We start from the raw sequence: 12,735 nt of genomic DNA, 5'->3' as shown, positions 1-12,735 counted from the left end.
GGAAAAACTCTGCAGGTCTCTCAGTTTTAAAGTAATTACTTGACAGCCTGACACTCTCTCCACTTTCTGTCTGAGACTTACACAGCAGGGCAACCAGCGATTTTCATGCTTCAGTAATTGTTTTACATTTAAAGGGCATTTTCTGACACATTTTCTGCCAGGCCTGTAATATTTAATCAGAAGTTCAGCCTCTGCGGTGAACTGTCAAAGTCCTTTTCATCACCTTTTCACACTTATCACGACAGCCACAGACAAGTTCCTCTTTTTTTCCGCTCTGTGTTCCTGTTTTTAAACTGTATCATGTTGATGTTCTTGTTTTATTTTCTTTGACTCCTCATCTAGTGACATAATGTCCTACAATTATATATCCAGGGTCCACTTTTTGGTCAGTTTGTTTTTGTTTATTTGTGCAATTAAAATGATGTGAAGGCAAATGATTCAATTTTAAGGCAGACACATTTTGCTTAGTTACCACACAAAATCTAAGAAAAGTCTGTGTAATAGCAATTTAAACACTTACTGACATGCCTGTGTATTGAAGGTATCTAAGATGATTGTAAAAACAAAATAAATAGAAAACCTTAGTATCAGAGTGGTTGCATAATCTTCAGAATAAACTTAAGATATTTGATGATTTTAAATATATTTGCAAATTCTTATGAAAATTTATAAATAAAAAATATAAAATGCATACATTAAAAATCTAAATCAAATATAAAAGGTGGAATATGTCTTTAGACAAAGTTGTTTAGTTCACTTTATTCAAGATTAACTTTATTGTACCACAGAGTGAGAAACATCTTTAGAAACCAGTCCCTCAATAAAAAAAACAGACACCCCAAATAGTTGCTAAAACCTTAAAAATGAATGACAACTTCACACAATCCACAACTTAATGCCATTGAAAATTTATTGTGATATTTGATAGTTTACATTAGAGTGAAAACAGACATGTGACATGGCTTTACTAAGACAGAATGCAAAGCAATGTAGTCAAATAAAAAGCATATAATATTTTTGTTTTTAAATTTAGGAAAAAATAATAATAAAACAGGCACGACATATAGCCATTATAAATACAACATGCTTTAGACCTTAAACTGTATTTTAACAGTCCTAAGAAAAGAACTTGTACAGTCTTTTCCCCTGTATAACCATCTTGCCTTTGATCAACATCCTTTCAGGTATGTTTTAGACAGTAACAGAGCTCAAAAAGTAGGTAGCCAGTGTCACAATAAAACAAAAATAACAATAAAAAGTAAACAGTATTCAGCAGCAAGTATCTACACTGTTCATCCAGGCTGCTTTGACGCTATTAAGTTCAGAGAATCAAAACATTCTACAGAAAGACAATGTCATTAGTGACAGGATTTCTCCTCTTTAATTTTGGTTTAACAGTTGAATCTCCAGGAGACACTCGAACATAACCCCTGGCTTCCTTCCTGCCGTCTAACACATGACACTGACGCATTCGATAGAACCTGGTTCTTATTTGGTACACACTGGCGGTGACACTGGCAACTGCTTTTTGCTGGTTCAACTTGGACTGACTGATTGAAGGGAGTGTATAGAGGATCTGCAGCCGGGTCACAAATCTCCCAGCAACCACTGCTGGTGCCACGTTGGAGGCCCTTGGGAGAAACTGGCTGTGTGCGTGTAATGAGAAGAAAGTCGGACCAGTGTAGGCCCACTCAGTAACGATTTAAGTAGACATTAATGGTCTGGTAACGTGGCAGGATTATCGTCTTAGGGGCCCTGGGGCAAAGACTTGTTGTTGGGCCCCTAGTGGACACAATTTTGATTAGTTATTTATTGTTTTTTTAATCAGCCATTTTTAAGCAATGCCAAACAAATCACTGGTACCAGCTTCTTAAATATAAATATTTGTTATTTTCATAGTTTTTTTTTTATGATAATAAATCTAATATCTTTCTGAATATGCTAACTTGGGCTTCAGGAAATAAAAATGGGCCTTTTCCACTGTTTCCTCACATTTTATACACCAGACAATCATTAAAGAAAATAACTGTCAGATGTATTGATAATAAAAATAAAAGGTTGTTGTCAGACAATAGATTAATGCTGCATGGCCTGAGGTTTTCTGTGTATTAATTACTTGACATGCAGAAAAAATGGAAGCAATCTGACAAAATGATATCGAGCTTAAACATTTTAGACCAGATGGAGGACCAGTCATAGTTTCAAATTTTGGACAAATTTGCGATTAATCAAGGTATGTAGACCCAAATAATATGGAATGAACCTGGGGCTCTTAGGGCCCCCTAGGAGTCTGGAGCCCCTCTGCAGTTCCCCGCCTTGCCTGGTTGGTAATCGCGACTTGCATATTAAGGTAGATCAGATTCCAAATTTAGCTGTGGTCTCTATGGATTTGGGACAAACATCAAGGTTTTGATTGTTGTTAGTGTTGATGCAAAGAGCTTCATCCCAGTTCAGGAGCTGCAACCTTAACAGCACTTGAAAGTGTGTCTCTTGGAGGACCAACATCCTCCCATAATGGTGCATTCAGGTGATCCTCAACAGCTTCTAAAGTCAACACCTTTCAGAGCTGCACAGTTGTCACAGAGCTATAGATGTTCACATTTCTATTCCTCTGAGCACTTTAAAGATTTCTAAGCAAACACAAAAAAGTGCTCAGGAAAAAAAGTCTTGAAGACTTTGAACATCTACAGTTCCATTTCTGAGCGACTCATGTAATATGACCTAACGCTCCGAAACAGCTACCAAATGGACCTTGGTACGAAGATTATTCTGTCAGTTGTTGTTTCCAAGGCCAAGAATGAACTTTCAGTCTCAGCAGCTTTCAAGTTTATCACCAGGAAATGGCCGACAGAGTGGTGGATACCAAGCAGTAAACTCCTGTTCATGAAATGTAGCCGGTTTACCAGCACCGATGACCACAGGAACACAGATGAGGTCACGTCATAGTTCCCGAATTAACGAACTGACGAAGACCACTTGAATGCACCATTAAAGAGTTAACCTAACACTAGGCTGAAAGGTTTTGTCTCAGTGTCCTCTCTGGCTGCTGAGGTGCTCTTTAAACAAGGGATGTGCAGTGGATTGTGGGACACCGAATACTGCAAATAAGGGCAAGAGAAACCTGCATTTGAAGGAATCTTGGTGCAGCCCCACAACTGGGATGTAGCAAAGAAACTAACATAATCACAAAAATCAATCAAATCAGATAGATCAGAGAAATAACAGTTAATTTTCCGTCAAACCAGCACAAAAATGAGAAAGTTCTCATGAAATACAATCAGATATTCACAGCCAGCGCTGCCAATAGCTCAGGACCTCCAACGTGGCTGCCAGAGGGCGCATTTCATCAGTCTGAAAGCCCTCTATACAGGAGACACTGACTGTGGTGGTGAAAGGGTTTTGTAAAGGCTCTCCCTGCGACATGGTGGGAGATTCCAGCTCGCCCTCAACGTCTACATGGCTCAGCAGAGACCTAAACACCGGCCCTCTAACGGGCTCTCACCACACAAGCTAAATAAACAAGCTAACAGAAAAAACAAACCAAACAAAATGGGGATAAATCACTTCCAAACAAACTAACCTGGCTCTCGACCTCTCAGATCACTGGGAGAGACAGTAACACCAAACAGCTGTAAAAGAAAACAGGACAAAAAAAAAAAAGATTTCCAAACATAAGAGAGGGAAAAAAAGAGAAATAAAACTGTCTGAGGAAAAGGAAGTAAACGTTCACTTTGGTGTGCAGGCATGCATGTGGGCTAATACACATGCATGCACACACACACACACACACACACACACACACACACACACACACACACACACACCCACACACACACACACACGCACACAGCCAGAGGTACAGTGAACAAAAGTGCTTCAAGTTGGGGAAGTAAAAGAACTAACCCAGTAGAAATACGTATAAAACCTTAAATATGTTACTTTATGTACAAAAACTGTAACACGGGCCAATATCTCAGCTGTTTACGCCTTTATATTTTCAAGTAGGTATCACTGCTGACTATTAAGGGTTTGCATTGTCATTGTTTTTAGGATAAAAGGTCGTGTGATCTGACTGACCTTGCCGGCAAAGTAATCAATCACTGCTGATTTTTTTTTTTAAATCTCTCTCATCCCATCTCACCCTGCCCCAACTTGACCTGCTGCCATCTTTTTTTTTTATCCTTCCAATAAAAAAAAGTCAAACAACAAGCCCTGGGCCTCCCTCACAGTCCACACCTCCTTCCTCTATGCTTCTAGAAATAATATACTGAATATCCATCTGTTTTTGCACCTCTAAATCTTAACATAGAAAATATATGCGTTTATTTATACCAAGTCTCTGTTGTCCAAAATAACAGGGCAGAGCTCTATGAGGATTTTGGTAAATATCATTATTTCGAGGGCCACTTTGAACCAGAAGAGGTGGAGGGGGGGGAAGACACATCGGTTCACATGGTTTTCGGAGTTATGCACTGCACAACAGAAAAAAAAAAAAAAAGGGGAGGCCGTTTATGTTTTGAAGAGGCACAAGATTCATACGGCTTAGAGGCAAATCGCAGACAGCATCCACAATGAGACAATTCAAACGCTCTAAAAGAGAGAGAGAGACGGATAAGCATAAAGTGCAAAAGACCTACACGAGGGGGAGGAAATGGCGGGATTTCTAGGACAGTAGCAAAGAATCGGAAACTACATGTTTCTCTCCGAAATCGAGCTGAAACTGAGAGGAAAAGCAGAATTTGTTGACGTCAAACCAAATGATCAGAAAGCTGCTAAACACACTACAGTCCCTTAAGAGTCAACAAAACCCTCAAACCGTCAAAGCTCAAAATTTTTCTCTCTCCGTCTCCAACAATCTGTCGTTCATCTGTGAGAAGGCCATTTTTTAAGAAATTTTTTTTAAAACAGACGAGAGCGAGCAAATTTTGTTTTGCCTCTAAACTGAGATGAACCGAAGGCCTCTGCAAAGTGCAAACGAAGTAGCGTTGTTCAAGTATGCCACTATGTAATGCTTGACCGCACACAGTGCATATATACACACAGTCATATGCATATATACATATGTGCATGACAGCAAATATATAGAATCCATGTTCCAATATCTACGTACTACGAACATTTTCATAGTATTTATGGATATGTAATCATAGTATGTGTGTGTGTGTGTGTATATATATATATATATATATATATATATATATATATAGCTGTAGCTGTGTCTCTTTGTTATTTCATTACTAAACAATGGAATAATACAGTCTGCCATAATGTTTTATGACAAGTGGACACTGATGTCAGGTTCCCCAGTCTAGAAACTATTTCTGCTCCTTTTCACGTTTCTTTCATTTATGATTCTGCTGCAAAATGGGACCAGCCACAATCGCATTTAGCCAAACACTACAAATATTCATATATACACATATATGTTTGTGTATACATATATATATATATATATATATATATACTTACATCAAACAAATACTAGGTGCTGCTTTCAATGCTTTTTTTGAGTGCTGAGAAGTACCAGAAGGGGGGAAATAATGGAAATTCACAAGAAAGAATAAAGATAAAAACAGAAAAAAATATTAGGTATAAAATCCCACACTACTGCAATTCCCATCCTTTGCCATTTAAAAAAAAAACACACAAAAAAGCAAAATGCTGCTACATATTTGTAACTACAATAAACTCCCTTTCCCCTCCGCTCCTCACCCGTCCCTGATTGCTCATTTGGACATTAGCAAAGAAAAGCATGCTCAGCTATAGGCAGAGATACGACAAGCCAACGACAAGTAAACAAAACAAAACATGACAGAATTGACAGGGAAATAAAATGCTAACCAGTAACATCCATCTGCCATCAAACCATAAAACCTTACCAAACCCAGAAGTTAAAACTATCGCAAATAACATTAAAAATAACCAAAGTCATCAGAGTCGTCCGCCTCGCTGGGCGGGCGGAATAAGGACAACAAAGTAATGTTCTTTCAGTGAAGTTTATCTCCTTATGCACAGTGGTCGCCATATCACCACAATCACTTGTAAGCGTGGTTCGGTGGGGGGTGGGGGTGGAGGTGGGAGGGGGAAGGCGAGGTGAGTGTGAGTGGGTGGGGCGGGGTCAAACCCAAAAGCTCCAGAGCTGTGAAGGAGAACGCAAGAATCTTCAAAGTGACGACAAAGAAACTCCTGTGACGTGATTCTTCAAGAGTCGCTCCACTTTCCTAGTCGTCGTTTTTTATCTTCTTTTTTCTTTCGTTTCATTTGTTCTGTTCAGTTTCACGATGAGCAGGTGGGTGTGTGCACGTAAAGGAGACAAGTGGGTGGAGGATGGTGGAGGAGGGTTGTTTTTTTTCTCTCTCTCTCTGAGGGAGTGGTTGTTGGAAGGGGAGGGTCGATGGTCGTCGCTCCACGCAGTTCAATAAAGAGCATTCCAAGGTCAGAAAAAGAAAAGAGAGCGGCCGGAGCGTCACTCCCATCCATTGTCCTTGATCATGTGAGCCAGCTCGATGATGAACTTTCCCTCTTTGTACTTTTGACTGCTCTCGAACGCGTGCTCCTGAAAAACACAAACACAGAGGAAAAGAAAAACCTCAGTTACAAGAACAACTTTCAGCCAGAACCTGACCAATACTGATACTGACGTGGAAACCTGAGAATAATACAAATCTGACAATAATAATCAGGCTGATTAATGATTAGGCTGATTAGGCTTTAATTACAAAAACACATAAACTAAGAATATTAGGATGGAGATAGTAAACACGAGTACACATATTAAAAGTCCTGGTGACCTGCCAGTGGATCACTCATTACAAACTCTTGGGTGATACGTTTAAAATGATGCACCTATAGTACTCTGGAAAATGGGATCAACATGCTGCTGGTGGACAGTCTGCTCTTCATCTAATTATCATTTTTATTATTATTTTAATATCATTATTATCAGAGGTGTGTTTGGTTCTGTTGAGTGTCTACTCCTTACTCCTGATGTAAAATAAAAGTAAAAGGTTTTCTACTTTTATCTTTCACTTGCAGCAGTTTGATCATACACGTGCTCTGGCCTCATTACCATCTGAGAAAAGCAGGATTTTAGAGATGCAGTGAAATCACCTCTTTCAGATGTCTAAACCGTCTGTCTGACAGAGTGAAGAGCTGCATGTGCCACAGTCCCGCTGAGCGTCTGGAGAGTCGGGACGTCAACGAGCGTCTGTGTCTGTGAGTATTTGCCTTGTAAACCAGCTCTAATTGTTTTTGTTACCCAATGAGCTGCTTTAAGTGAGTGCCCGTCTTATACTTTGTTCACTTATTTTACACCCATCTATAGTCATTTCAGACAATTACTGGGACAGGCCTCTTCAAAATGGCCTGACATTTAATCACTGTAGACTCTCAGAGGTACCAGTCTGGCTGTCTGCAGCCAACCTTTCGGCTCTGTAATTATCTTGCGCACTAGGAGACCACAGTGTGCTCAATCTCTGAGCCTAAATACAAACCTGAGCAAAAAAAATGTCACCATGGTTTTAACAAGCAATGTTTTAATGAGAGTCACCCTGTTCCTTTGACCTGTAACTACATAATTTGTCCTTTTGGAAGCCGAGTAACTGCACAGTTGCGCAACAACACAGCAGCAGGTGTAAGTGGTGCATCAGGAAACATTAAGACGAGGAAGTAAAAGGGCTCGGGTGAAAGTTAAAGGACCGACTGACTTACATATTTCCAGCCCAGGGTGGTTTTACAGTTTTCACAGTAGATATCCGCCACAGCATGTAAACCTGTGAGGAGTACCCGCTCCTCAGCTGGCCCGCAGCCGACATTCACCCTGTGGGGAAGACAGGCGGTGGAGACGAGGTCAGGTCTTTGACTTAAAGTAGAAGCAGTAAAATGAACTCCAGCATTCAAAGTGCTCATTGTCAACAACAGCCCCTGTCAGAGTCAAATTAACTGGTAGAAATTACTAAATTTGCCAAGTGAGAAATTTTATGATACCACTAACACTGGAAAAACAACTGGATTAAAATATTCACTTTTCATTTATCATCTCAACCCTTTATCCAGATGAAATGTTCACATTTTTATACATGAGATTTCACCAGTTTTGGTAATTTTCCTTCACTTAAAACAGTTAGAGGAATTCACTGAAATTGTCAAAAATTTGTTTCCATCAAACTAAAACAAGGCTCCATTGCTTCATACCCAAAGAGTTGACATTTCTGAGACAAATAGATTTTCTACCCGGCAACAGTGACATTTTCTGAGCTTATCTTGTATTGAATATAAAAGAACTAATTCCAGGTTTCAGATAAATGTATTGGAGGAAAGGATAAAGTCTCCCCAATGTGTACCGAAGTACAGAACTCAAATAAATACTTATGTGGACATTTTTCTCTTCTTACTAAATTTTGCACTACTCTCTCCCAGCAAACACTGTGCTGCTGATTAGCTTTTAAGTTAATTTTAATTGAACAACATGCCACAGACAAATAAACTCACTGTAGTGCAGCTGAAACAATCATTATACATAAACAAGTTACATGGAGACACCTGCAAAACTTTCCTTTTTCCACCAAATGTATTTTTTTAGGCTAAATGTCTTTTTACCTGCAGAAAATTGTAAAAACTGTTAACTGGGTTTCAGGTGCTTTGAGACTGGGCATGTTTGTAATGATTTATTCAGACTCTAGAGGCTGTTTCTTTCATTCAATTTTTTTTCTGGCAGGTGAGAACAATGTAATTCAGACTCAGGTGGCACAAAGCAGTTGCACCGTGACACCTGAAAGTGTCTCAGGCCTCTCGAGGGGGAGGAACGTCTGTGTGGTTCATTAAGACTGAATGCCAGGTCCCAAAAACCAACCAACCAAGAAATAAACCACTGAGTTGTTCAAGGGTTTAAAGAGATGGATGTTAACCAGCTTGACTGAAAGATCACAAACAAATCCATTTGATCATTTTACCAGGAAGCAGCGTTTTGGTGATCTTCAGTTAGTTTTAAACCAAAGTAAATGACCATAAGTATCAAAGCATTCAGTCCACAGAGAAATGCACACAGCCTGTATTCAGAAACTGTGCCTGAAAACCAGCCGTCAGGACTTCTGTTACTTTGTGATGTCACAACACAACAGTCACAGCCCTCAGCCATGCCCCAATCTCCGCCCACCTGGATCGACGATCCAACTTTGAAGATTTGGAGTGTTTACCTGTTTTTACTTGATCACTCAGAAAACAGTCAGCCAATCAGAAGAGAGGCTCAGAGCCTCCTCTCTTCTGATTGGCTCACTGACCTGTTGTTACTAGAGCTCCAGAGAGAAGCCTGAGAGAGGAGACGTAAAACTACACTGAGGTTTTTGGAAAATATGGAACCTTTAAATGTTGAAACAATAGTTAAATGTGACAAAAAAGTCTAAAGACTTTCACTTTTGTAACTGAATTCAACCCAAATATCTAGAAGCCTTTTGACCTGCAATTACCAAACCTGTGTTACTGGCTGTAGTTGGCAGAGACTGCAATCAGACTGGTTTTGACTCCCTGTGCCATCTTGTTTGTTTTCACATTTGCAATTTAGTTTGTATTTATGACTATTTACCTAAAACTTTGGTAAACTAAATGTTATTTGTTATTTTCTGAAAATGCAGACCAAGAAATCCTACTCAACTCCACATGAGGGAAGTGGTCTAACGTTGGTTTCAAGCACACTCTGGTCCAGACAGCAATCTGTGCTTCCACAGGGTGAAATTTATGTGCATGTGCATGCTAATAACATTATTAGCAGTGGTGCATGAATAAAATGCCTCACAGGTGTACGGACAAAGAGGCGTGCATGCCCACCTCCAGTAGTTATTAGAGGAAGGGGTTTAATCACATTTTAGTCTATTTCATTAATATTTTTAGGCGGTTCCCCCCATTTTCTCCCAATTAGGAACGACCTATTTCCAGTGCACTTGTCAGTGCCAACTACAGCTGAATTGATTAGTTGGTGAATTGACAAATTAACTGACAGACAACAAATCGGCTGCTATTTTGATAATCAATCGATCAATTAAGTAATTTTTCACCATAAAAACGCCAAAGATTCTCTGATTGCAACCTCTACTGAGTGAGAAGTTGCTACTTTTATTTGTTTCATAACATTTTGTTTATATCGATAACATTTTATCAAGTTTTCAGACAAAATAAGACATTTGAAGACGAAGGTGGGGACTCTGGGAAAATGTGATTGGCGTAGACTAAATGATTAGTTAGTTAATCGAGAAAATAATCTCCAGAACCTCAAATTACAACATGGGTGTAACGAAATACTCCTACAAGGTCTGTGCACTCCTTATTTTTGCGTTTTTAGTTCGTATGTGTCGACTGCTCCTGTAAGCTTTGCTCATGTGGCTCTGCAAACGTGTATATAGTTCATATATATGTCAAAACATAATTTAGCATCCTTTCCTGGTAGCCTTTGTAAACAGCAGCAGTGTGCTGGAGAACAGAGCATGCAAGAGGACCATAAAAAAGAACTACAGTAAATGAGATGAGATGTATTTTAGTATGTCTGTTTATATTATAGGTTTATATCATAGACGTATGTTACATAAATATATATCCATTCCAAAGCCTGTCAGTATATGGTCGTTATACGTGTAAATATAAGGGAAAGACATGTATGGATTAATTTAATAAGAAATTAAGAAAATCATATACAAACATATACAATTTCAGTAAGCATGTTTTTTTAACGAAGGTGCATTTTAGTATGAGTATTTGATATGTTAAAAACTTATAATGTATATCCAGATGACATATATGTCATAATATATCCTCTTATACATAGCACATGTGGTAACATCACTCTTGATATAAGGGAAAATTTGTCATATTTATATATCATAAGTCCAAAGTACATCATAGTATATTAAGGCACAAAAGGCCATAAAAATTTCCATATTAAAGTATGGTATAAAAATGCCGAAAAACGCCATAGTATAATATGGCATAAAACGTCGAAAAAACATCATATTATGGCAATGCATGAGGCGAAATAATATAATTAAGCATAAAAATGTCAAAAAACGTCAAAGTATGGTATGTCAGAAAATGTCCAAAGTACATCATAGTATAATACAGCATAAAAGGTCACATAAACATCATAATACGGTCAGGCATTAAACAAGATAGTATAGTAAGGTATAAAAATGCCAAAAAACCTATAAGTATAGTATGGTATAAAAATGCCAAAAAACCTATAAGTATAGTATGGCATAAAAATGCCAAAAAACCTATAAGTATAGTATGGTATAAAAATGCCAAAAAACGTCATAGTATAGTATGGCATAAAACGTCAAAAATACATCATAGTATATTAAGGCATAAAAGGTCATAAAAATGTCATAGTATGGCAATGCATGAGACGAAATTATATAATTTGGCATAAAAATGTCAAAAAACGTCTAAGTATGGTATGTTATAAAAATGCCAAAAAACATCATAGTATAGTATGGCACAAAACGTCAAAAAAACACTATACTATATTAAGGCATAAAACGTCAAAATAACATCATATTATGGCAATGCATGAGACGAAATAATATAATTAGGCATAAAAATGCCAAAAAACGTCATAGTATAGTAAGGCATAAAAGGTCACATAAACATCATAGTACAGTCAGGCATCAAACAAGATAGTATATTAAGGCATAAAATGCCAAAAAACGTCATACTATATTAAGGCATAAAACGTCAAAAAAATATCAGAGTATGACAATGCATGAGACGAAATAATATAATTAGGCATAAAAATGCCAAAAAATGTCAAAGTATATTATGGTAGAAAATGCCAAAAACGACATAGTATAGTATGGCATAAAACGTCAAAAAAACATCATTGTATATTAAGGCATAAAAGGTCTTAAAAACATCATAGTATGATCAGGCATCAAACAAGATATTAAAGTAGGGCATAAAAATGCCAAAGAACGTCATTGTATAGTATGGCATAAAACATCAAAAATACATCATAGTATATTAAGGCATAAAAGGTCACATAAACATCATAATACGGTCAGGCATTAAACAAGATAGTATAGTAAGGCATAAAAATGCCAAAAAACGTCATAGTATAGTATGGCATAAAACATCAAAGAAACATCATACTATGGCAATGCATGAGACGAAATAATATAATTAGGCATAAAAATGCCAAAAAACGTCATTGTATAGTATGGCATAAAACGTCAAAAAAAACATCATATTATGGCAATGCATGAGACGAAATTATATAATTTGGCATAAAAATGTCAAAAAACGTCAAAGTATGGTATGTCAGAAAAATGCCAAAAAACATCATAGTATAGTATGGCACAAAACGTCAAAAAAACACTATACTATATTAAGGCATAAAACGTCAAAATAACATCATATTATGGCAATGCATGAGACGAAATAATATAATTAGGCATAAGAATGCCAAAAAACGTCATAGTATAGTAAGGCATAAAAGGTCACATAAACATCATAGTACAGTCAGGCATCAAACAAGATAGTATAGTAAGGCATAAAAATGCCAAAAAACGTCAAAGTATAGTATGGTATAAAAATGCCAAAAAACGTCATACTATATTAAGGCATAAAATGCCAAAAAACGTCATACTATATTAAGGCATAAAACGTCAAAAAAATATCAGAGTATGACAATGCATGAGACGAAATAATATAATTAGGCATAAAAATGCCAAAAAATGTCAAAGTATATTATGG

General features: G+C 37.5%; 1 protein-coding gene across 2 annotated transcripts in view; it reads right to left on the bottom strand.

The window, feature by feature from the left end:
- Positions 1-892: 892 nt before the first annotated feature.
- LOC111660914 (protein yippee-like 1) overlaps positions 893-12,735 on the bottom strand; it is a 48,207-nt gene continuing 36,364 nt past the window's right edge. For both annotated transcript variants that reach the window (XM_023414350.2, XM_023414349.2), the window contains exons 4-5: positions 7,711-7,819; positions 893-6,556 (exon numbers count right to left, since the gene is read on the bottom strand). In XM_023414350.2, the coding sequence (XP_023270118.1) occupies positions 6,467-6,556; positions 7,711-7,819 (199 nt within the window). In that variant the 3' untranslated portion in view covers positions 893-6,466. The remainder of the gene's footprint in view (positions 6,557-7,710; positions 7,820-12,735) is intronic.

This window comes from Seriola lalandi, unplaced genomic scaffold, assembly GCF_002814215.2.
Source record: "Seriola lalandi dorsalis isolate HSWRI2012SDOR001 ecotype SW California unplaced genomic scaffold, Sedor1 jcf7180002054524, whole genome shotgun sequence".
Lineage (NCBI taxonomy): Eukaryota > Metazoa > Chordata > Actinopteri > Carangiformes > Carangidae > Seriola > Seriola lalandi.
The sequence above is the reverse complement of the archived record's forward strand: the minus strand, read 5'-3'. Positions and strand labels throughout refer to the sequence as shown.